General features: G+C 33.0%; 4 protein-coding genes across 4 annotated transcripts in view; 2 read left to right on the top strand and 2 right to left on the bottom strand.

Annotated features, from left to right (window-relative positions):
• Positions 1–26,560, top strand: part of LOC129948258 (ATP-binding cassette sub-family F member 2) — a 380,395-nt gene that overhangs the window by 313,196 nt on the left and 40,639 nt on the right. The gene's annotated exons all lie outside the window — the stretch shown is intronic.
• On the top strand, positions 798–3,675 carry LOC129948267 (uncharacterized). Its single transcript, XM_056059200.1, has 2 exons — positions 798–1,105; positions 3,067–3,675. Exons 1-2 carry the CDS (start codon positions 916–918, stop codon positions 3,666–3,668), a joined length of 792 nt encoding a protein of 263 aa, XP_055915175.1. The 5' UTR covers positions 798–915; the 3' UTR covers positions 3,669–3,675.
• LOC129948257 (uncharacterized) lies at positions 15,184–17,663 on the bottom strand. Its single transcript, XM_056059187.1, has one exon. The coding sequence runs from the start codon at positions 17,430–17,432 to the stop codon at positions 15,342–15,344; it is 2,091 nt and encodes a 696-aa protein (XP_055915162.1). The 5' UTR covers positions 17,433–17,663; the 3' UTR covers positions 15,184–15,341.
• On the bottom strand, positions 25,607–26,338 carry LOC129948269 (uncharacterized). The gene is made up of 2 exons (XM_056059202.1): positions 25,920–26,338; positions 25,607–25,844 (listed from the first exon to the last, which is right to left on the bottom strand). Exons 1-2 carry the CDS (start codon positions 26,274–26,276, stop codon positions 25,656–25,658), a joined length of 546 nt encoding a protein of 181 aa, XP_055915177.1. The 5' UTR covers positions 26,277–26,338; the 3' UTR covers positions 25,607–25,655.

Here is a 26,560-nt window from a genome sequence, read left to right on the forward strand (position 1 = left end):
CAAGAATCATCAAGCGAAGAATCAATTTCCAATGAAAGCAATGCAGAATGAAGATGTCATACTTACTTTTTATTATTATTTTTTTTATATGAATTGTTTTTTGAATTGTTGAAAAATATATTTTATTTCGTTACATATTTCAAAAAAAAAAGAGTAAAATGTACAACAAACTTGTAAAATGAATAAAGAGCAATTAATATTAATTGTGTTTCCTCCATAATATTAATTTGAAAACCGTTTTAAAATACATCCATTATTTCAAAAGTTACAGCTCGATGACAACTTTTCATGTTTTCGTTCCACTGTGGGCCGTGTAGATACTAAACCTGTGAAAAAGTATACTAAGCCCAGGAACCCTGCATATATCGTGTTTTACTGTACGGTTAAAACCCTATAATGTGTAACTAGCCAATGATCCGGTTTATGCCGTCCGGTTTTTTGTCGTACGGTCAAAACCGTGTAGTGTGAACCTAGTTAGGCTAGTTACATGATATATGCTTGTTCACAGGTTGAGTAATTTTAAAATTTAGTAAATAAGTTAATTAATTAGTAGTTTTTTTTTTAATTTAGTAATTAAGTAAATAGTTAATCACAAGTAATCGTGTCTTCAAGTGGCTGATCGAACTCTGCCGCACGAATAAAATCGTATGAAGTGAAAACATGCATTTCGTCACGTACGCCACTAAGCTTATCGCGCCGTCCGGTCCGGCTGCGATATATGCTGTATTGCTGCAACCAACCGTAGGTATACTGTAGTGGCAGTAGACGGTTGCTACACGGCAGCCGCAAGAAAATGCATTAGGTTTGTACGTTATTATATTTTTTCTGTGCCTATTTTCCCTCAGTCATTACACAACTTTCAACGAAGAAGTAGATTTTTGTTTATTTGTATACGAATATTAAAATAATTTTATAATGAGAGACGAAAATAAAGAAGTGAACATTCAAGAAATAATTCCATTAGTCGAAAAGAAACCTGTTCTATGGGATCACCGTTTAGAATTATTTAAACATAAAAATGCAACCCTTGCTGCTTGGAATGAAATTTGTTCGGATTACAACAAAGATTATGTAAATTTTAGTGAAGCTGAGAGAAATAATTACCGTAAGTACATTTATTTTGCATGTACATATGTATTTTAAAAAAATGTGAACAGGGTGTTTTATTTAATTAAGGTTTATTTTTGCAATTTGTAGTACGCGGCTTTCCTAAAATAAAGTTTTTATTTGCATTACAATACTGTCACGACATTTTCGTTATTTTTGAGGATTACTATCGTAAGGATGTTTTGGTATCTCAACTCAGTGTGATACATTTTGCTTATAGGCAGGTGAACGTTTCGTCTTTATTAAAAATAAATTGAATTACATAAGTTCATAGTCGCGAAATAATATTTATTATAAAGGCAGGTTGTAAAATCAACATTGTAGTCCGTTAATGTCGTCCAAAATTATTTGTTTTAATGTAATGTAGGTGAATATGTATTGTCATGTGGCTCACCATGGAGAAAGAACTGTTTAGTCCTACGTTGGTGAACTTAACAGTTAAATCAAATACCTCACCTCAGCTATGAACAAATAGACAAATAACCCCTCAGAAGGTAATAGTAGGAACTAAGAAAATCTAAACGATCGTCCTGGCATTCTCACTGTGTTAGAATAGAAGAAATATCGGAAGTCTCTAGGCTTAGAAACTTCCTTTCAACAGTTCCAGCGATTCCCACTTGCCTGATAAATGCAGATTGCTTCCGGACAAATTGTAGCAAAAAAATCGCTCAACTAGCTTCTGGTTACCCACTTTCCTGGTAGCTTTCAAGCCATAACTAGTTCCAAACAAATACAATCCAATTATACCGTATCATACCTAAAAGGGACAAGCTACGATGGGTTCTCAACAGCTTCAAACCATAAAAATATCTATCTATCTCAAAGGTACTTGTATCCAAGAACTTATGGTGTACGTGGGTATCCATGAAAGTTTGTATAAATTTTTTTTCCAACTATCTCAATTAAGGCATCCAATTCGTTCCACATATCCAGGATTGCCTACCCAACTCGAGATTGAAATAGCTTTCTTAATCTGCTCCATATTCCTTCAGTCGGGAGAAAAGTAAATGTTATCTTCACACCCAACGAATGCAAATGCTCGCAAGTGAACCGTAACGACTTAAAACCTATAAGCCTATCATCATTCCTTCTTAAGACATTGGAAAAGTTGTTTAATACTCATCGAAGTCAAAACATGCCTACTGTAAGAGTAAATCGCTGGAAGCGGTGGCCGGCGTTACACACTCTAGTAAATTATCATATACTATTATCTCCATAATAAATAACACACAATGGTTGTCTTCCTCGGCATTAAAAGTGCCTTTAATAACGGTGCAACCGTAGAGCATTAATAAATAAATAAATTAGGTGGAGCAAAAGTCCGTAGAGAACCAGGGCCTAGTGATTTACAACTCTCAACCATTCCTGTAATTGAAGGGATGGAGGGAAACTGCAGATTATTTGCCGAATCCGAACGGCTAATTTGACAAGAATTACTCTTGGAGAATTTGTCAATTCCTCGCAAGAGGCAGTACCCGTGAATAAAACTTTAGGTGCACAGCCAGTAATCGAACCCAAAACCTCTCGCATGACATTTGAACCATAATGCCATGGGTGCATAGAGCATTAGTAGGATAATTAACTCTTTTTTGAGAATAATACGAGCAATAAAAGTTGTTCGCACTCGAAGCAAATGTTCGACTGTTACTTATTCAGCCAAACTACTTGAAGAGCGTAAGACGTCAGTTGGGAGTGCTGTAGCTTTAGGATTCGTTTTCCGTCTCGTTTTCCTTGATTTGACATCTTACGATTCTTCTTAAATACATTTTTGAAGAACGATTTTATAAGCTTAAATCATTTTTTAGAGGGTTCTACATGGAGTGGGAAAAATAAGAACAATAACTTCAAAAACAAAAAAAATTAAAAGTCGTATAATGTTGTTATCATTGCATAATATAATTAATTTCATAATCGTATAATAACTTATTTACATACACATATTTATCAATTCCGTTGCAGGTGAAATTATAATAAGGAAATGGCGAAATGTTAAAGACAGTTGGAGAAAAAACTTGGTAAAAGCTGCCAAGAGTAAAAGTAATCACAGGAAATATGTTTACAATAAAGAATTAATGTTTCTGAAACAAGGAATGAAAATTAGACCTAGAAATAAGCCTTCTAAATCTCCATTAAAAACAGAAACTTTAACTATCATCGAAAATGACGAATCATCTTGGCATTCCGAAGTTCAAATAAAATCCGAATCAATTAACACGGATGATTTCGAAGAAATCCATTTCTCAAAAGAAGAATTCAAATATGACACATCGACGACGTCCAAATCTGACTCTCGCAGTCGTGACAAGCAAGACATTTACCATGAAATGCCATCTTTTTCATCTTACTCACAAAGCACATCCGTTTCCAATCAGGGTGAATCGGAATTATCGCATTTATTGAACTCTAGGCTAGAACAACAGCAACAAGAACAGGAAGATCGACATATTTCATTTATTAAAGGAGTCTTACCATCGTTGAGAAATTTTAACGAAAGTCAAGTTTTGAAATTTCAAATGGGAATATTGCAGCTAATTCAAAATATTAAAGAAAATAGTACCTAAGAATAAATATATGAAATGTGTTTAATTTTGATTAAGATAAAATTGAAGCCTACTAACTCTTGTATTCTAAATCCTTTTGAAGGGCAATTTCTGAAACACCGTTTTTCTTATTAATTTTAACAAGTCAATTCTCTGAAACGAAAAGCAAACATTTGTGTAAGAGTTTTTATAAAAAATAAAAACACAATTTTAATGTCTACCTTACGCTATATGTACGAGTTCAAGTCGTGACAGCTTCACCAGCTGGTCCTTTAGAGTTTTCCATGGGTAAACTCAGATTTCCGTCAAAAATTGATTTTTTCATGGCGCATGGAACACGATTTTTTTGTCATTGTGTTAGTTTAGCTTCGTGTACGTGTTAACGAGTGCGGTAGTACTGTTTGCATAATTGTTAATAACAACCTTTTTAAAGCCAGACTTTAAAAAGGTTGTTATCCGATTTTTGTTTCCTTTTTAAATAGAATCCTCATCAAATCCCAAAAATCCTCAGCGTTTGATTCATTTTTAAAAGAAAAAGATGAACAAGCTGAATCTATCAATTTGTTTCCATAGTTTGTTAAATTTATTTGTTTGATAGCAAACTGTTTCCGACCAAAATAAAAAGGAAAAAGCTGACAGCTGACAGCTGTAAACTTTATTAGTGCAAAGACCATAGAATGCAGAACGGGAAATTTGTGTTTTGACAGATTCGGATCAAACATACAATTATTTATTGTACCCATGGAAAACTCCATTAGATAAATGTTTGTTTGTGCACGTGTACGAACTTACGTACAACTTTAAACAAATGAGTTTGTGGCAACTTAAACAAAAATTTGGGTGATTCCAAATATCAACCAATTTCGGTTTATCGACTTTTTGTGGATAATATAAAATGTGACGTGACTATATGTCAACAAAATTAAAGCACTTTTCACATGAGCACGACCAACGAATGGACGAATATTCGTCGATTTTGAAACGTATATAAACTCACATTTTGTAATTCTTTCGTCTTTCGTTGGTCGCGCTCATTTGAATACTACTTAAAGGTTCAACTATAATAGACTTAACCGAGCTTAAAGGCCCAACTATAATAGGCATAAGCTAGCATATGCGCGCATAAGTAAACGTGCGAATACAAAGGATCTCAATACGAGTAAACATAATGGAGTCTAGCTCCGTTTCGTTCAATTTTTCTCAGTTTCGTTAACTTAAGCACACCTAAGCAAGAGCGATCCCAGTCGCTCGCCGCATTAGTAAAATCTGACATTTAGATACGTGAGCAAAATTGCATTATGGCTATGCAGTAATTTCGCTAACTTAAGTGAATTATCGTTGGGTTTTTGACAGAAGCTTATGTTTATTATTATTATAGTTGGGCCTTAAGACAGCTTAAGGGAACGAACCAATACGCAGCCTTATATGTCACTAACCATAATAGACGTTCTTCTCAGTTTCGTTAAATTTCGCTAACTTTCGCGCAACTACGCAAGAGCCATTTAAATGGCTCAAGCTTAAGCAAATGTCAAATTTGAAATGCATTTCCTAAAGTTACTTGAATCAATTATGGTTACTTTTTGTTTTGACAAGAACTTCTGACAACTTTTCGATCGGTTTTGACATTAGCGTACTTTCGGTTAAGTCTATTATATACCGCGTTTACAAGAACAATTGAATCCGAATTGAATCAGGATTTAAGGCCGTATAGACCTGGATCGGATCGAAATAGGATTGCTCGATCCAGTCCCACTGAAAGAGGTGAATCAAATCGAAAATTTGTTTGTAAACCTGCATTGGGGAATCGAGTTATTGGTGTGTGAGGTTTTGCTTGTATGTGTGCGATAAGTTTTTTGCCTCTGGTTTGTTCTAAGCAAAAATACTCCATTTAAATCAAGTAATTTTGGTTCTAAGCTAAATTTAATTTGGCACTCGTCTTTGTGTTTAGAGAACTGTTATAAAATTTTTAATTTATTGGAAAGTACGAAGACAAATAAAACCCAAATGTCATTTCGTTTCCATTTGAATTCGATTCGATAACCATCAGGGTAATAGTTGGGCTTTAATAGTTTGTAATTCAACGAAATATAATGTTTCTGACATCTGGACAACACACTTTGTATTTAAATACCGAAAGATTTATTTTATTTGATTTTGAATTCTTGTGTCCTTACCGAGCAGCTGGTTGTAAAACGTGTGCACTAACTTTGTTGCCGAAATTTTTACACCACGTCGTGGCAGGGATAATTTTGTAGTTAGATTAAGCCAAACAGAATCCCCAGAATACTACGGAGCCACTAGCTTTGTGAATGCGACCAATGTTAGAATCTACAAAAAATAATACTCACTGGAAAAAACTGATATTCGATTCAAATATTTGTAGAATAGATGAAGGTTTTGACTTCAAAATTATCTCATTCTATGCATAATTTTCTTGATAATGTAAAAAAATGTTCTTAAAACAATCCAATACGTATTTTTCTATAAGAAAAACTTTCAAAAAATGATGCTTAGATTGATAAAAACAGGTTTTCGACTAAAAGTGTCGTGAATAAAATCATATATTGGCATTAAAGTTTTTTTTATCATATATCAAAGAAAAATACCGTTATAGAGCAGAAAAAGCTAAGGATAAAACGGATGCACAAAATAATTTGTACCATACGAGTATTCTAGCAATAGATGTACAGGCTTTTAAAGTGTATCCGCTCATAAATGCGAGTGCATTATATTACCAAACCAAGTTGTGCTGTCATAACTTTATAGTTTATAATTTAGCTGAAAAAATTGCTACATGTAACTGGTTTGGTGAAACCGTTTCAGATGGCCAGGCATCAACATTCGAATCTTTTCTTTGAATTATTTAGAAACAAATTTTTTGAAGTTGGGGAGCAAGATTCCTATTATCATTTATTCTGTTGGTTGCACGGCTAAGAACCGTAACAGCATCATGGGCAATGCACTTTTGTTCATATCTCAAAAATATGACGTTGAGATTATTCATTCAAAAGGGCATACTGAAATGGAATGCGATAGTGTGCATAGCACAATTGAAACTTAGATACAAAATAAAGAAATCTACATCCCCAATGATTACGTTAGGTTGACAAAGGAGGCAAAAGTCAACAAACCATTATATAAAACTAAAGCTCCAAATTTTGATTTTTCTAAAACTATATATATATAATATATTTCGATAAGACCAGGGAAAATAACGAATGATCCCTGTGTAACAAATGTCAAAAGTTATCGATAACATAGAGGTACGATTTCGTACAAATTGGATTTCGATGATGAGTACAAAGACTTACCAGCAAGGCCCAAAAATGTTAATTTTTAGAAACAAACTTCGAACAACTCCACTCATCACCTTTAAAAATTAAAAAAAAAATTAGACCATCTGCAGGAAATTAAAGCTATAATACCGAGAGACTATTGGCCTTTTTATGACTCAATGAAATATCAAGACACTTAAACTATTGAAAATTGCATTTTAATTTAATTAGTACCTTTTTATTTTTTGTTTAACACGTAAATTTAATTAAATTTTTCTTACTTACTATGCTTTAACTTATTATTAAATGGATTCTTCTCTACTTTTTTGTATTTCAGTATTCTGAAATGTGTTCCTTTTATGTTTGCCATTACACTGAACCAAAAAGGTACGTAAATATAATTAAAAAGTTCGTTGAGACAATGAATATAGTGATGGAATTTGTCCAATAAACATGTTAATTGTGTCAGTGAACAATCGTTTATTATTCTCCATTTCCGGGTGAAAATTTTACAAACAACTTAAAATTTTAGTTTATAACCATAGTAAACTGAGTTTATTGATTTTAATAAATCAATTAATAAACATAAACAACCGTTTATTATTTCCGTTAATAGTATTAATAAACCCGTTTATAGCCTTAATGAACACAGTTTATTAATTTTAATAAATGCGTTCATAAATATAAACAACCGTTTATTATTTCCGTTTATAATAATAATAAACCTGTTTATAATCCCAAGGGACAGAATTTATTAATTTTAATAAATGCATTCATAAATATAACCAAATGTTTATTATTTCCGTTTATAATATTAATAAACTCGTTTATAGCTTTAATGAACAAAGTTTATTGATTTTCATAAACGCGTTCATTAATATAAACAATTTATTTATCAATCCTGTTTATAATATTAACAAATAAGTTTATAACCACAATAAACAAAATTTATTGATTTCAATAAATTTGTTCACTGCGTTTATTAAACCCATTTGTTACATTAACAAACAGGATTGTTAAAATAAATCCTTTTTTTCAGCAGAATTTACATGACTGCAAAAGCTTATTACTTCTGCCATACTTTTACCATTTATAGTCAAAAGAGTGTTTTTTTGACAATACATAGTAACGTAATGGCAAAAATAATGACACTTTTTCAGCCGTGTAAGTCCAGCATAAGATTGATCTAAAACGTATAAAAGAAAACATTCATATTAATGTTGTTTAAAAAAGTTTACAACTTCCAAACAAACCTGTTTACATCGCCAATGAGTCACTTCATCCTGGATCTCACTATCGAAATCTTTGCTGAAAATTATAAAAAACTGAAAATAAAGAATTCCGAACTAATAAAAAAGATCAAGTTAATTTAATTTTATAATTTTTATTTTTTGTAGTTTAGTTCATTTATCAATAAGTAATTTAATTGCAATTTATCAAGATAGTAAACCTCGTGAACGTTTCTTTCCCTATTTGTGTTTTCTCACAACTTCTTGGAAAGGCACTAAATACCCATATAGGGCCCAGAGTAAGGCTGCATCTTGACAATCTGAGAAATAGAAAACATTTTTCATATCATCGATTAATAAAAAAAAATTATTGTTGATTGGATTGGAATTGGAAAATGTTCACCACTCACCCAATTTTCTTGAGAACCCTTTCTGCATCTTTCTGCTGTATTATCTGCATTTCTAAAATTTATTTGAAGTCTCTCTTCTGTTTCTTCTACGAAAAACGTCATGAAAATACGGACGTACGGACGTACAAACGTGTGACATTTTATGGATATAAATAAATATATTACTGTGGTACAAAGTTAAAAAATATTCAAGAAATGAGATAAGAATTAAAAGAAATATTTGTGTAGTTTACTGACGCGCTCCGCCGCCGCCGAGTAGCTCATAGCGGTATGCAATAAACAGATGGCGAAACCATTTTGTTGGTGTTGCGCGTTGCAGTAAGGAGATTCGCAATTATAATAATAATAACTAATAATAACAACTAATAATAATAACTAATAATAATAACTAAAAAATAACTCACTTGATTAGTTAGCTCATGCACATTTACTTTTTTAATAATCACTTCACTTTTTTTATATGCACTTTAGACCACTTTTTCGTGTGGCTTCTTTTTCTAAATGATTTGTATTCGTTGTTGCTCGTTGAAATTTGGCGGCACTTCATTTGTTCGTTCAGTTCGTCACAAAAGGTTCTTACATTTAAAGTATTGTTAAGCTCCGTTTATACTGCCAAATTTCAAAGAAATGTTTATATTTTTTAGCTAGGAATTTGATAATTAATGAATGGTTTATTTAAATTAATAAACAAGATGTTTATTTATATAAACGGGTTTATAAACGCAATTAACGATTAATTGATTTTAATAAACATGATGTTTCTTATTTATACTCCGTTATTTTTATCAGACGCTTCGTTCAATTTGTAAACAACCGCCAGGAAAATTAATAAACTGTTTATTGCCATATTAGTAATTGGGTTAGTTAAAATACATGCATATGGTATTTATTTCTTTTGTAATATATTGCCGACTTATACCACGTTTTCACTCGGACAAAAGCAAAAATAGGAGAAAGGAAAACTTAAATCAACATTTATTTGAAAAAATAGCTCATCACATTAGTAGGATTAAAACTAGATATAAAAAGATGGCGGTCGAGCATACTTTAAAAATGTAAGAACTTGGTCAATCTAACATAAAAGATAAAATCTATAGTTATTCTTAGAAAATTTAAGATTTGAGTGTTTTAATAAAAATTTAAATGACTATCAATTACATTGGTTTTGGCTAACCTTATTTTTAACAACACTTTACCTAAACAAATATTATTATTACTATTGTTAATATTATTATTATACATTATAATTTAGTGCATGAGGTTGATACTCATGACCATGAATGAAATGCGAGTGCATTATTTAAAAGAGGCTGGGATGCGACCCACACTGATAACTTCCCATCCCGCCTGTCGATTCGCTTAAAACGTACACACGCACGCACATACATCTTTCTAAAAATCTTTTATTTCGACTCTAGGGACCTTGAAACGTCGAGAAATGTCAAAATTTTCAATTTGACAAATCGGGCCCATTACAATAACTTCCTATGGGAAGTTAAAAATAGGAAATGAATGAGAGTACATTAAAATATAGGTTGGCTATTGTGAAGTGTAGTGTGGATTAAAGTCAATGGCCGGAATTAAATGTATAATGAAATAATCGCTAGTGTGATCCCTTCACAAAATAGACATTTACATATTCGCGTACGATGTAATCATGAACGTTCGTGCTTGCCAAAAGATGAAACAACCAAAAAACGAATTGTGTAATCAGCCCTTATTCTATCACGCTTACTCAGTGTCAGTCATAGAAGATAAAGCATTATAAAGATACAAATCCTTCTTACGTTCCCTAAATACGAACGTAGATTTGTATATTTACAATGGTTAACCTATAGTGTCATTGAAATCGAGTCGAAACCTTACTATATCTTATTACATTTTCTTTAGAGTGCTGAAATGGGCTGAAAGTTTCCTTTGACCCATTATATATGTGTTTTAACTTAAAATGAGTTTGGTTTGGCTGGTTAATGTGAGCTGGTAGAAGTTAAAGTAGAAGTTGATATGAGATGTGTGACTCAACATTTTTTTTATAAAGATTGAGTAAGAGAAATGCACTAAAGTTGGACATTTCACAAATAAAATTAGTCTCAAAAAATTATTGCTCTTGTTCTCACACTATGAGTTCACATTTCTGGGAATCGTGTATTCTGTAGGTGTGACATATTTCGATACCCAGCAATTACATTTTAAATATCGACTATAAGGATTTTTAGGAAAAAGTGTGAACTCTGCATCTAGATAAAAAATACAATTTTTCGTTAAATTTCAACAAACGATTTATTATTTTTGATAAATAGTTTATTATATATAACAATTGTTAATTAAAAACACAGCCATCTACAACAGACATGTTAGTTACACCCAGCTTACATTACTATTATTTACAAAATAGTAAGGAAGCCCAAAAGATGCCAACGATCGAATATAACAACTATGAATGAAGGCTTGTGTTTTTGTTCCGTATTTTAATGACTTTAAATACAAGTAAAAAACTCTATATTATGATTTTATTAATCTCTTATGATTCTTTATCATATAATATTAAATGCAAATATTTCACATTAAAAATTAACTTGAAGATCGATTTTATCAAAAAATTGTGTGCTTAAATAAAACATAAAAGTACTTAGCCAAAACTATTACCTATATAGAATTAAAAACAAATATAAAAGACATCAATTAAGCTCTAGGACTTTTGTTCTTGTAGAACGAGTTATAAATATACTGAACATTTTTCTTATTTTGACTGCAGTGTTTCTGCGATTTACAAGAATTCGTATAAAATGATATAAAGTTTAGCGATATATGTACCTCATACAATTTCATATAAATAATGATTTTCCGCGTCGCGTCGTGAATTTTAGTTCTGTTGAGTTTGAGTGCAGTGTTATCTTTATGATTTAAATTTTTTTTAGTCAAGGAATCAATTTTATTTTTGGAGGTTGGGATATAATATTTAACAATTTTCTCAATAATGTTGTTCATAGTCACAATAAATGGTTCTATATTTTCCAACTACCAAAGTTTATTGTGTCAGTGAATAAGGTTATAAAAAATAATAAACTGCTTGTAAATTTTCCAATTCGTCTATTAATAATGGTGTTCATTACAACAATAAACGGTTTATTATTTTTTAATTCCCAAATTTGTATTTGTCAGTGAATAAGGTTATACAAAATAATAAACTATTTGTAAATTTAAGAATTGGTTGTGATATTAGATGAAGGTTGGGATATAATCTTTAACAGTCCCCTTTCACACATTTCGTTTATTGTGGCAATAAACGATTAATTATTTTCAATAACTAAAATGTTTGCGGCAATTAATATAGTTACTAATTTTAATAAACGGTGATTAAGTGCTTTCTTTTTCATTTAATAAACGGCCGTTAATAGTATTAACAAACGATTATCAAACGCTGAAATTTGTTTTAATAAACCATTCACTCTGACGAGAAAAAGTTTGTTGTGACAATAAATAAGCAGTTAATAAACGCCGTTTTTTATATTAATGCACGTTTGTTTTTTCAGTGTAGAGTTTAATTTATTAGTTGGTTTTTGATTTAATTTATTTATCACTATAAAATAAAATATTCGAAGGAGTTTAAACTAGTCGTGTTACGTTTTAAAAATAAAAAAAGTGATGATTTAGTAAACAAAAGAATTGGTAGCAATACCTCGTAAGTCTTAAGTATTGAAAATTTGAATGCAGTACCTCGTAAGTGTCCATAAATTAAAAACGACACATTACAAAAAAAAAAAGTTATTAAAAAAATGAATTGTTTATTTAGTAACTCAAATCAACTATTTTTTTATTTCATTAATTTTTTTAAAAGGTTTCTTTTTGATTTCTGAAAAACTTGCAAAAACGACTTACGAGGTTATAAAGTTTAACAATATGCAAAATATTGTTTGCTAACGATTAGTAAACTTTTAGAATAATTAAATTGTCAACTTTTTTTTTAAAAAAAGCATGAAAGACTACAAAAACAACAAAGAAACTGATAAGCAATAGTTTTCGACTCAGGTTTTATAAGAACAAAGAAAGAATTGACTTCAAATCTTTTTCCTCACACAAAATCTTGTTATTAATATTTTGTTAATTTAAAAAAAATCCACGGATGGAAACAGATGGGAAGTTATCAGTAAGGGTCGCTCCTGAGTCATTGGCCAGGTTCAGGCAACATAAGGGACTTAATTTGCAGTCGACTTCATTATTTGAACGTACATTTTGACCAAGGCAACTAGTTAGTTTTCCAAGCGTCATACATTTCAAATACAGAACTTTACTTCACAAACCTCTACATTAAGTTCATAGTACAAGAAAACATTAATTGGAACTGTGCAAGAAATAAAAAAGAGGCTGGGATGCGACCCACACTGATAACTTCCCATCCCGTCTGTCGATTTGTCTTGTTTAAAAGTTTGTCTATATGTACTCGCATCAATTTGTACCAAATTTGCGTACTATTTTTTGTAGATTTTATTTTTTTTTAGATTTTTATTTTTTGTAAAAAATATGCCTATTCGATTTTTTTCAAAATTTTACCGAATGTTAAAAACAATATTTCTTATAAGATTAAATTAGTTTGAAGCCAATGTTTAAAATTTTTGAAGAGATATTTGAGTCGAAAATGAATTTTTACCAACTTTTATACATTTTTTTTAGGTTTTTATTTTTTGTAAAAAAACTGTCAATTCGATTTTTTTTCAAACTTTAACTGAATGTTCACAACAAGATTTTTTGAAAGATAAAAGTAAATTAAAGGCAATATCTCAAAGTTTTGAAAAGATATTTGAGTCGAAAATCAATTTTTACCAACTTTTATACATTTTTTTAGGTTTTTATTTTTTGTAAAAAAAACTGTCAATTAGATTTTTATCAAAATTTTACTCGATAAAATCATATTTCAGTCGTAAAATTTTGTAGGTGACAATTTTTTTTTTTCAGTTTTATTGATTTATAAAAAAAATCGTTATATTGATTTTTTTCAAAAAATATACCTGTTTGGTATCAAGTTACAATATATTATATAAAATTTAATTCAAGTCTCTTGCGTTTTTGGTTCGTAAGATATTTAGGGTTAACCGAAATTTTCACCTTTTTTTCAAACCGCTATGGTAAAAAACCACCCATGCAATTTTCTTGAGAGCCCTTTTTGCATCTTTATTCCTTATTATCTGTACAACAAAATTTATTTGAAATCGATATCTCTTCTGGTTCTTGAGATATGGACAACGAAAAAAACGTCTCGAACATACGAACGTACACACGCACGCACAGACATCTTTCTAAAAATCTTTTATTTCGACTCTAGGGACCTTGAAACGTCGAGAAATGTCAAAATTTTCAATTTGACAAATCGGACCCATTACAATAACTTCCTATGGGAAGTTAATTAATTAAAGAGTAGTGAAGCTCAGCTTTCATTGAAAGACAAAAAAATGATCAATTGTCATTTTGACATAAGTTGACTTAACTTAATAGTTAGCGAGATTTTTCTTGACTAACTTTCCAGACAACTTTACAATAAAGTTGCCTTAATTGGAAGGCATTTTTTTGTCAGCTGGCCAATCAGATGCTATAAACATGCCTTACTTTCAAGTCCCTTATGTCGCCTGAACCTGCCCATTTTTAATTCCAAAAGAGTCCCTACAAAAAACAAAAATATTCCAAAATCTTATTGCTTCCTCCAAAATCCTCTGTCCTGCGAGTATCTGAACATCAAATTATATTCACACAAATTTGTCTTTGTGTTTCTTAACATAAGATATATACTTAAACTATTCTAATGTTCAAGGTGGAATATTTTGCCTGCTCTGATCAGGCATCAGTTTATTTTGTGATTCCTTCCAAAAAACTATGCTTCATTAGATTGGGTTTAGATTTTTGCACTTGAAAAGTGCCTTAATTTACATTTTAAAAGCGTTTGAAAAAACGTATTTTCTACTTAAGTTGTACTAGAAATAAATAATCTGGCCACGGTGTTCGTTTTCTAAGTTTCTTTTCAATTTTGGAGCCAAAATGAGGGACTGTTGAGTTTGGACGATTTTTTAAACAATAAAAAACGACTATTTTATGTAAAATATAACGAATATTTAGTCATTATTATTAATTTTACCATAAGTCCAAACAAGGAATTGATACAACAGCAAATTCCTACACTGTTTTAAAATAAATGTTTAGCTTATAAAACCTTTAAGGAAGGAATTTTCCTTTGTTTATATTGTTTTTTCTATCACTGCAGGTTTGTAGCTATTATTTGATCGCAGAGTAACCGACTCGAAAATTTCTTTATGGCAGACTCTATCGTAGGTTAAAGCTTACACTGAAAGATAGTGTAGACCAAGCCCAACGCACCTTAGAAACAGAATATATTTGTTGTATTAAGAGGGTTATATTGATGATAGATTCCATAGAATACTTACATAGCCCTCAAGTTCTATATATTTATTTATGATACCTTAGAAAGTCTTGTAAGCCTTTCGTAACTTTACCGTCGTTGAAAGCCCATGTTTACCTTGAAGATTCAGGTAGAAAGATAAAAAAACATTCAAATAAATTGCTATGCACATAAATCACATAGGTGCACATTCTTAATTTTAAAAAACAACACCTTATATTGCTATGAACTTACAGTTATAATTTATTTTATTTTTCTTTTACAATCTGGGAATATCCCTTCATCACATTTCCTTGTATCACAAACCTTAATTACATTTTTATTGCCTTTTATACAACTACAAAAACAAGAAGATCAAATATTCAGGAGAACCTTCAAACAATAATGCGAGAACCGTGATCAGGTACCCTAATCGTTAGACCCTCAGATAATCCAATGACTGACCTTCGAATATGTTGGCTTCGTCGCAACGATGCTCCTCGTTCACGCACTGATTGACGACATTTGCGAAGGTCAACTTTTCCATCGTTAGTACTTGTTCCGAATTTTCCAGCAGCGGCATTCATTGCTGCCAGCATATCGAAGGCAGCTCTTTTATTTTCCGAAGTCCAAATTGATGATAATTCTTCTGGCTCGCATTTATCAATTACTTGGGGGGGTTTTCTGGGCTCTTGTGGAGTCGTTGTTGTTGATTTATTTTCCTTGTTAGTCTTGCTTAGGCCAAAGATTGAAAGAATTGATTTTCTTTTGTGGTTATGTCCGCCATCAGAATCATCGCTTGTTTTGGACGATATACTGGAACGCAGTGTACTGGACTTGGAATCACGTCCGCTGCTGCCCATTGATCCTGGTGGTTGTGGTGGGATGTTTTCAATGTCGTACTTTGTAAACTTCTTTGGTGATTTAAAGGTGACTTTTCGTGAGAGGGATTTCGGTGGTGGCATTGTGGCTAGATTGAGTTTTGCAACGGTTGGAGCTACAATCGTTTCATTAGGTTCGATGCTGCAATAGGTATCATTGCAATCCTTGACTGGAGCACCGATGCTACGTGTGGAAAACGTCCGGAGTGGTGGCTTTGGTATTCTTTCCTGACTAATGCCATGGTTATTTTTAGAGAGAAGATCCATAGCAGCCTGCTTTGCTTCCAGGTTTCTCTCCATCTCCTGAATGCGCTTTTCCCGTTCATTTAGATTTTTCTCACGCACTATGAGATTCGCCTCTCGATGTTTAAGTAAGCTTTCATGGGCACGTATTGCATGCAAACGGTCTTGCAGAGTCTTTTCGAAAATGGTCTGCGTAATAACAGTGGGACTAAAGCCCGTTGTGGTTGGCTTGATTGTCGGCTCACCTTCATCTTCAATCTGTCGTATACTCTCATAGAGCTCAGGGTCAGAGCAATTGAGAGTGCGAGGAATAATTTTTCGTTTCGACGAATTAAAAAGCTCTGAGCGCAAAACTGGTGTCGAGACTCCCGTCACATGTTTGTCCGCTTCTTCATCCACAGTAAAGTGAGTAAGAGCAGTGCTGGAGAGATCTATTCTCGGCGTAAACGTTAGCTTCCACTTGGAGTCTTTGTCGGTTTCTTCTATTGCAATTAATTTGGGAAACTCATTCGGAATATCCACAATGTTTCTTATCAGAACTGGATGTCGAGTGATTATGTCAATGCTGGGTCTACTTTCGTTTTCCACTTCAAGCATGAAAGCTATGATTTCTTGCAAATCGGCCGAGTAACAGCTCGGGATACAATTGAATTTTCCTCCTGAAATATTTTTGGATAACTGCTCAAATTTTCGCCCCTTAAACGGTGGACGTAGCGAGCACATTTCATAAATAAGACAACCCACAGCCCAAACGTCTGACTTTCGATCGTATTTGGAGCCTTTCACAATTTCCGGACTCATATAATAAGGTGTTCCAACAAAAGTTTGGGCGAAACTCTCATTTTTTCTCAACACTCGAGCCAGACCAAAATCACCTAGCTTGGCATTGCCTTCACTGTCAAGAAATATGTTGGCTGGCTTAATATCCCTATGCAGGATTGTTCCCTCCTTGATTTTATTATGACAAACCTGGAGGGCTTTGCAAATTTGAAAGAGAATCCTCCAAATGTACTTCTCTTCAAAACGCAACTTTTCCGTCCGGCACTTCTCGATAAGTTGTGAAAGGTCGCCACCTTCGCAGCACTCCATGACTATGAAGATCGATTGTGTCTCATGGTTGACTATGTGGTGATGGTATTGCACGATATTTGGGTGCTTCAACTGTCTTAAAACATTTATTTCTGATATTAAAGATTCCTTCTTCGTTTCGCTAAGCTCGTCGTAGTCCATGCCTTTCCAGGCATAGATCTCACCATTGTCTTTATCGCGCACTTTAAAGCATGTTCCAAATGCCCCACTACCGATTACCGAAATAACTTCGTAGTCTTGTAAGGTCTTCATATGAAATGTGGATTCTGTCATTCTGGCTACCTTAAGTGCCACACACTATACGAATTGTTGAATAGATTCCTCCACAAAACAAACCGGATTTCTAAAATGACCGTTACTTTTTATCCCAATTTCAAATATGTAGGTTCTATCGAAATACTCGTGAGAAGATAAATAAACACGCGTAAGCACAACACCCGAAGAGTTCTTTGCCTTGCGATGGTTCAACTATAACTAGAATCTCGGGAACAAAAAAGTAACCTGTGAGCTGTATGCACTGTGAAGGTGTACCATCGTTAGCCAAGATTCCGAGTTGTTTTTTTTTGCACACAGTTTTTCGAATAAGAGTCAGTTTCAGCAGGTAGAGAAAAGAACGGGAGTGACCAGCGAGGGTTCGATTTGTTAAGATTGAGAGAGATCCTGAGGTAGGTTAAAGAGGTATTGACACAGCACGCCTCCAATTCATTGTATTCAATAACAAAATATAGTGGTTCTCTTGTTTCTTTTATCAGGAAGACAAATTACCCAGACATCAGTTTTGGGCATACTTTGTGGAGTGGAGTTAAGTATTTTATCTGAGCACATTACAGATTTTAAGCAACAAGAAAGGGAAAAATAGCTAAGAATTTGTGTCTTGTATCTATCGAGACCATAATTGAATAATTGTTTGAATAATTATTTATTTATTTTAAAGTACTCTGCAGTTAAGAATTAAGGAACAAATGTTCGTGAAATTTCACGGAAATACGCTGTCGTATAAGGTTTTGTTCCTGACTTTGAAAGTCTCAATTCTAGTCTGACTTTAGAGTCACTCTATCACGTAAGATTTTTGAGATGTTAATTTATGAAATTCGACAGAAACATACATTTAAATATACAGTCGTGGTCATACAATTAAGCCACAAAAAGAATGCACCCTATTCTCTTCAATAAAGCTTTCCTGTATCACTTTGTGTCTGTTTTTTTTTTTAACATTATCTCAATATGGAAACCGTATGTCACCTAAAGTTCAAAGATGTTTTGCTTTTAAACAAAGCGCTTTATTTGTTGTTAAGTCACAGTACAGGTGGTCACATAATTAAGCCATTACATTTGAAACAGGTACTTTTATATTATTCCATGTAGATATTTTGTCAAAATGTATTAAAACTGTTCTATTATTAAGAAAATTTATTATTAAAAATTAAAATATTTAATTGCTAACAGTTATGGAAAAAAATAAAACCTTTACTCCATGTGAAAGAAAAATTATTGTCAAATGTTTCAGAAAGTACAAAAATGTTATAAAAGTAAGCAAATTACTAGGTTTTGCTAGAGGTAAAGTTAGGAACGCAGATCAATATTTTAAAAAACACCAAACCTTTGAGATCCTACCTCGCAAAAAGCCACGAAAAACGACTCCGGCTGAAGACAGAACATTAGTTAGGCTTTCTAAAGTGGATCCATTTTTAACATCCGTTCAATTAAGAGCCCAAATGGAGGAGAACTATGATGTAGAATTATCAGCAAGAACCATACGAAGGCGACTTAAAAAAAATTGAATGGCGTAAGCCCATCCTATCAAAAAAAAAATGTCTGGAACAATGAGGTTTGCTAAAGAACACCTTTATAAAAGTCTAAATTTTTGGAATATGGGCGTGTGGAGCGACAAATTCACAAAAAAATACGAAATACACAAAAAAAAACTATAAAACATAGGGTTCTCCGTGATGGTTTGGGGATGTTTTACATCATCAGGAGTTATGGAAATATGACAGGAGATATGTACAGTTGCGCATAGAAAACCTAGGAATAAGGCTTTTCTTTGGAACATTGTTAAAGAAGAGTGGGCAAAAATAACCTCTGCCCAGTGTTCATTGCTTGTAGGTACAATGCAAAAAAGATGCTCAGAAGTAATAAAACAGAAAGTATATTCAACTAAATATTAGCTGCACAGAAGGTAAAAAAGTTGGCCTCAATAGGGTTAGTTATTTATAAACGTACTTCATTGCAGATGGCTTAATTACATGTTCATTTCCAAAATCGATAAGTTTTTCAAAGATATTTTTTAAAAATAAAATGTCATCTGATGAACTTCTAGTTAAATAAATAAAATAGTTACTAGTTACTAAATGTATATTATGCATAAATAAATTAATGTATCATTGTGTTAAGTTTCTTCATTTTTAACTAAATCTTTTGCTATATATTGATGGCTTAATTGTGTGACCACGACTGTATATAAGGCTTTTTGAGGCTATTTAAAATAATGAAGTTTAGTTTTCCAAATCCATGCTCATTTTTTTCAACATTCAATTGAAATACATATTTATAATATTTCATAACATTTTTGAGAAATCGTCTTAAGTTTTTAGATTTCACAGGTCTTACAAAAATTTGGAAGAAACGCTTAGTCACGCTTGTGCTCAAACACAGTTTTCAACTGAAAGAGACAACTCGGTAAGAAATTAAGTTTTGTTCTCATAACGAATACGTCGTCTAAATAAGTCTACTATTTATAAATACATAGCTTAGAAAATATGAAAATAATGTTGAAAACAGGTGTTCTTAAAATTTGAGCAAATAGTTAAAATCGAAGTTTATATTTGCAATCAGCACTAAAAAGTAACTCTAAATCCTATATTTTAAAACTTCATTTAGAGTGAAATAAAGAATAATAACTTATGAGAATTTTCAGAAACTAAGTAAGATTCTTTAAACACTGCATCTAGAAGACAAAGATTTGTACTTTGCAGAATCATCAAACAATTTATTGCAAGCGATATGCTATACTTTAACATTGCCTTAAAAAGCAAGTTTTTGGTTGCCTTCAGCATTTTAAAAATATCACTTGTTTGACAAATTTTAAAGTGAGATTTGAATTAAGAACAACTTAATCCTTAAACTAGATATACTCAGGAGAGGTTTTAGAAGGCTTTGCAATCGAGCAAAAAAGACTACACATCCCCAAGATTGGGATTCCTATAAAGAATCTCTCAAAAAGTATAAACTAGAATTGAGAATAGCCAAAAGATCCTCATGGAGATCCTTCTGTAACTCAATAGAAGAATCCGTGGAGGCATCAAGGATAAGGAAGATTCTCTCCACAAATCCAACCATGCCTAGTTGTCTTAAAAACTCAGATGGTACATGGACAAACTCTTGCGAAGAAACGCTAAACATGCTATTAGACACCCACTTCCCAGATAGCTCCCAATCCGTTAATACAACATACAGCTCTGGGTCGGGTATTAACTTAATTTTTCCTCAAGGTCTGGTTACAAAAGAAAAATTGACATGGGCTCTGAATAGTTTCAAACCTTACAAATCTCCAGGTCCAGATCAAATCATACCAGCTGAGCTACAATATACCATTGATATAACTTCGCCCATCATTGAGATGATCTTTAAAAGTAGTATATATCTGGTCTATATACCTCAGCGCTGGAGAGATGTAAAGGTAGTTTTCATTCCCAAGGCGGGCAAATGCTCGCATGTCAACCCAAAGGACCTAAGACCTATTAGCCTATCATCTTTCATTCTCAAAACTCTGGAACGATTGATCGATATCCATAATATACGTAACAACATTGAGAAGAGACTATCAATGTCTCAGCATGCTTACTGCAAAGGGAAATCGGTAGAAACAGCCTTGCACACTCTGGTAAGAACTATCGAATACTCCCAAGAGAAAAAGGAATACACTATGGTGGCCTTCTTGGATATTGAGGTCGCTTTCAACAACGTTGACACATCCGCTATCACTTCTGCTATGACGACCTTAAACGTCGAATACTCAATCTGTGAGTTGATTAATCTAATGCTAAAAAGTAGGATCATCAACTCCAGTTTGGGAGATTTTTGCACAAAAAGGTCTGCCAGTGGAGGCACTCCGCAAGGTGGTGTTCTGTCCCCTCTCCTGTGGAACATAGTGGTTAACCAACTACTAATATAATTAATTAAATAATCCTCAAAAAACAGACCTCGTCCTTTTCACACGGAAATACAAGATCCCAGTAATTGTACCTCCTTCAATAAAAGGTATACCACTAATTTTTACCAAATGAAGCCAAATACCTTGGTCTGATATTGGACAAAAAATTAAGTTGGAAATCCAATATACAGGAAAGAGTTAAAAAAGCTACAGTAGCTCTTTTCCTTTGCAAGAAAGCTATAGGAAGCAAATGGGGTTTTCAACCTCGCATAACCTACTGGCTATACACATCGGTCATCCGACCAATACTTGTGTACGGGGTTGCAGTATGGTGGACTGCACTGGAGAAAGTCACATACTGCGACATACTCAGCAGAGTTCAGCGCACTGCATGTCTCTGCATAAGCGGGGCATTGAGAACCACACCCTCAGTAGCGTTAGACACTCTCCTCCATCTGACACCCCTCGACATCTTCAGTAAACAAGTGGCAGCGAGTACAGCGATAAGACTCGACACCTCATCTCAATGGACCAACAACAATGTGGGGCACTCCATCATTTTGAACCTCTTTGGTTCTATACCAAAGTACATGATAGACGACACTATACCTAAGCCCCTATTTGGAAAAAACTTCCAGGTATCCATTCCATCCAGAGATGAATGGGAAGACAAAAAACTCCTGGATAACAAAAGTATTCATTTTTATACAGATGGATCTAAGACAAATGAGGGAGTTGGTAGTGGTGTGTACTCAGAAAAGCTTAATCTAAGCATCTCATTCCGCCTCCCTAATCATTGTAGCGTCTTTCAAGCGGAAATTTTAGCGATCAAAGAGGTTCTCTCCTGGCTAAGAGAAAACGTGATATCAACTTCTAATATCCGCATCTTCTCTGACAGTCAAGCTGCTATCAAATCCCTTGACGGTGTCTCGACCAAATCCTTGACGGCCCTCGATTGTCGATCGTCTCTTATGGAGATGGCGCAGCAATTTAACATTCACCTCTGTTGGGTGCCGGGCCACAGATACATCACAGGTAATTGTAGAGCCGATGAACTCGCTAAAAATGGAACCGTCATACCTATTTCACCTGAAAGGGAGAAGATAGGTATACCGATAGCTATATATAAACTTATGCTAAAAGAAACAGCTTTTGCGATAGCAAATTCTAGGTGGCACAGCTTACCAACATGAGCATCCACAAAACTCATATGGCCTTCACTGGACCTAAAGCGCTCTAAAGACTTGTTATCTCAAAGCAGACTTCATATTAGCTCCCTAATAGGTGTCCTTACAGGACACTGTCTTATAGGCAGACACGCAATACGACTTGGCGTAGCCTCAAATGACTTCTGTAGGAGCTGCATGGACGAAGAAGAAGAGGAAACAATCTCTCATCTCTTATGCACTAGCCCTGCTCTTTCACTCAGACACAAACTTCATCTGGGGGACTACTCTTTTGATAATCCCAGTGAACTAGCTAAAAAGGATATTAAATATCTTCTTCGCTTTATAAAAAGCTCAAAATGGTTCGACTAGTAAGAAGTAATTCTCTAGATTCATGTGGTATCACAATGGGCCTTTCTCTTGGCCTAAGTGTGTGGATTATAAATCCGCAGCCACGTTAACCTAACCTAACCTAACTTAATCCTTTAAAAAAGTATTGTTTTATTTTTGGAACATACCAGTCTCGTCTTAAAATCAATCAAATTGAATGTTATATGTAAAAAACGTATTATACCCTCAGCGCATTATGAAGCACTTTTTTGAACATTTTAAACACACAAAGTGCTTAACATTAGACATAAAACTGATCAAATGTGATTTCAAATGATTTCCAACAGTCTATGGAGGTATCACTACAATCTCAATGCAATTTAACCTTTTTGTTGAGGCTTGCCGTATTATTTATTTATTTTTGGGTTGGGACCCGGTTCAAAAATTGAATACACGATTTTGTGAGTCTCCAAAAACCTTTTTGTGCTTTAAAAATTTGTTTCTGTAAAAAAAACTGAGCCAAATGATTCTACCTTCCTGAGGAATACCATCTCGTTTTCACTTGAAGATCCATCCCGGGATTTCCTATCCCAAACCATAAGATGGTAATCCTACCTCGGATTAGAGATTACATTTATGGGTTTTTATCTGTTCATACTTCGTAAACATGCTCAGTTCATCCCTATGTGTTTTATTGTATTGTTTTTTTTTTTTTCAAAGAATGAAACAATAAACCTGTCTTGAAATTTTTGTATTCTGTGGTCAGAGAGAATTCTTAGGAATTGATTGTGTTTTGTTTAGAATCAGTATACCTGAAGGATTTCAAGGAAATCCGTTACAAAATATTTAATTTATGAATAAGGTAAGAGGTTTTTCTGAGGCAGGGATTTTTGAAGAATAATAAATATTTTTGCATGAGCATTTGTTTATCCATATAGTGGCGCTAGTTACTTCAAGATCCATTAATTATAGGTATTTTTACTTCCAATTAACTGTTTTTCGAATTTAAGAAACAATCATATTTAACGAATAATGTCTCCTGCTAAATGATGCTTTTTTCTGAAAAAGTTTTTAAAAAATACTTAAAAACCAAAACATACATGCGAGGAATTTACGAATTCTCCAAGAATAATTCTTGTCATGAAAAAATGCTTTCTCAAATTACCCGTTCGGATTCGGCATATAAACTGTAGGTTCCCTCCATCCGTGCAATTACTCGTACACAGGAATGGTTGAGAGTTGTAAGTGACTAGGCCCTCGTTCTTTACGGACTGTTGCGCCACATAATTTATTTTTTTTAGCTGGCCCGTCTGGTTTCGCACGGGTTGACAATTAGTTTTCAGATATACCGTTGGAAATTTACCCCTCCCTAGGTGTCGAATTTGCTACTTTCAATGCTCTTGGAATCTTATTTTCTAGATTCGAAATAAGCCTCCTAAAGCATTGAAAGTAATAAACTTAGCATCTAGGGAACAGTATATAAAATTTTCAGTTTGTCAGACATTTTCTTTTTCAGAACTTCGAAGTCGATTTTCTCGGAAACTAAGAGTTCTGGAGCATTCAAATCATTCAACAACAAAAATAAAACACTCAAAAATAACCAATCTTAATATTTATTAAATAAACAAATAAATTAATTAAAAATAAAATTTTAAATAATTCTTTTAACAAAATAACGAAACTGATTTCTATTAAGAAACTTTTAGAATTTTTTTAATAAATTTAGATTCTGAGATTCTCTTTCTAGTTTGGAAAGTTTTTTCATTTCTTTAAGTAGCATTTTACTAATTTCAATATTAAATTCATAATTCTGTTGCACATAGCTCAATTTCTTTTCATCTGATTCATTCAAATTATTTCCCAGATAATACAGACCCCAGTTAGCAAATTGAGTTGAATTCTCTTCAAATGGAAAGTTTGTTGCTAAATTATGTACTTTTGTAATCTCCTCCAGAGTTTTTCTTCTTTCCAGAATACTTGCAATAATGCTCCACATTTCCTGATGTTTGCTTTTTATTCTATTTTGATTTTCCGATGAAAGATCAACTGATGAGCTATAAAAATCGACACCGTTTATAACATACTGAAAGTCATATCGTACTATGTTCACATCACATACATACTTACCTCAAATTTAAACTTAAAATTAAATTCAAAACGATGCAGGAACAAATAAAACTAGAATCCTTAAACATTTTGATAACCAAACAAAAATACGAGTAGATTGTTTACACCTTAAGCCACACGATTTAATAAAAATGTTAATCACAAAGCGAAACGAAATAAAATTCGTAAATAGAAAATATGTAAATTGTTTCCAAACTTCTTGCTTATCAAGCTTAAATTCAATGTTACACCGTCTCATTTGCAAATTGCAATGCCAAGAGCAAAGAGTGAGAAATTGGACACGTAAATGAAACTCACGGAATTAAAATCCAATTTCTTTCTCTTAGTATTCATGTGTCAATTAAAATGTGAATGTGATGATTGTTTTGAATTATTTTGTAAAACATGAATGATAAAATTGAAGGCTTACAAACTTACTTCAGCTGATGTTTGAGAATACAGAGGTTTGAAAAAAATCATCGTAAACTTTATTGTGGGTATTTTCAAATCGAAAGTCAAATTTTCAGTCTGGTTCCACATTTGATGCTAAAAGCTACTCTACTCAGAGAAATCATGAACCTATCTAAATTCAAAATTAATTAAATTAAAACAGTTTTTGAATAATATTCAAATTACTTTGATTGTCTTCAATCTTTTATTGAAATAAAATCAAGTGCAATAAATTAAATGTTTATTTGTATTTATACTTATTTCTTATGACGAATTGGTCTTTTTCTAGTTTCATTGTGATGAACTCTTCCTTGGGAACCTGAAATAACATAAGTGTTTATGTATGGCATCTGAAGGAATTTCTTCGGGTGTGACTTTCAAAGCAGTTTTTGAAGAACTTTGATGTTTCACTCTCTTCCTATTCCTTTTAGAACTTTCCGTTGAACTAGCAATACTTGCTTTATAATCTGCAATTCTTTCCTGAAACATAAATATATTATAAATAATCAAAACTAGAAAAAAAACCAGCCTCAAAGCTTCTTGAGCCACTTGCACCTTGTTAGGATGTAATTGCAAGTCTTTCTGCATAATGTTCATCAACGACGAGCGTGAAAGTTGTAACTGCTGGGCACGACGACGGATTGAGATGGACGGCTCTGCAGCTAAGCTATCGCGAACAGCAGCAATATTTTCGGCAGTGCGAGCTGAACGAGCATGCACTGGTGTTTTCACATCTTTTACAGACCCGGTTTTCTCAAATTTTTTCACGATTTTTCCAATTGTACGCACATTTGGACGATTAAATTGTCCGAGAATATAACGAAGTGCACGATATGTTTTTTGATTTGAACGACCATTTTCATAATAAGCCCGAACAACTTTATCGCGTTGCTCGATTGTGTACCTCTCCATGGTTCAGATTAAATAAAGATATAAAATCAAAAACACCTTATATGAAGATAGGTATTATGAATCCTTCGTACGTATCACCCTCCAGAAAACAAATTTGTTTACATTGTTGTATTTGTCATGTAGGCTGGCTTGTAATCCCACCACACCGTATCCTTTGGACATTGGTTCTTGTGGTGGGCAATAGGTGACGTTGATTTGCTCTTTGGTGTTTATCTGAATAGTTTCATCTTCTTATGAAACATATGGTTGCCATGCCACAATTCTGATATTGAGAAATGTAAAAT

This window comes from Eupeodes corollae, chromosome 2, assembly GCF_945859685.1.
Source record: "Eupeodes corollae chromosome 2, idEupCoro1.1, whole genome shotgun sequence".
Classification (NCBI taxonomy): Eukaryota; Metazoa; Arthropoda; class Insecta; order Diptera; family Syrphidae; genus Eupeodes; species Eupeodes corollae.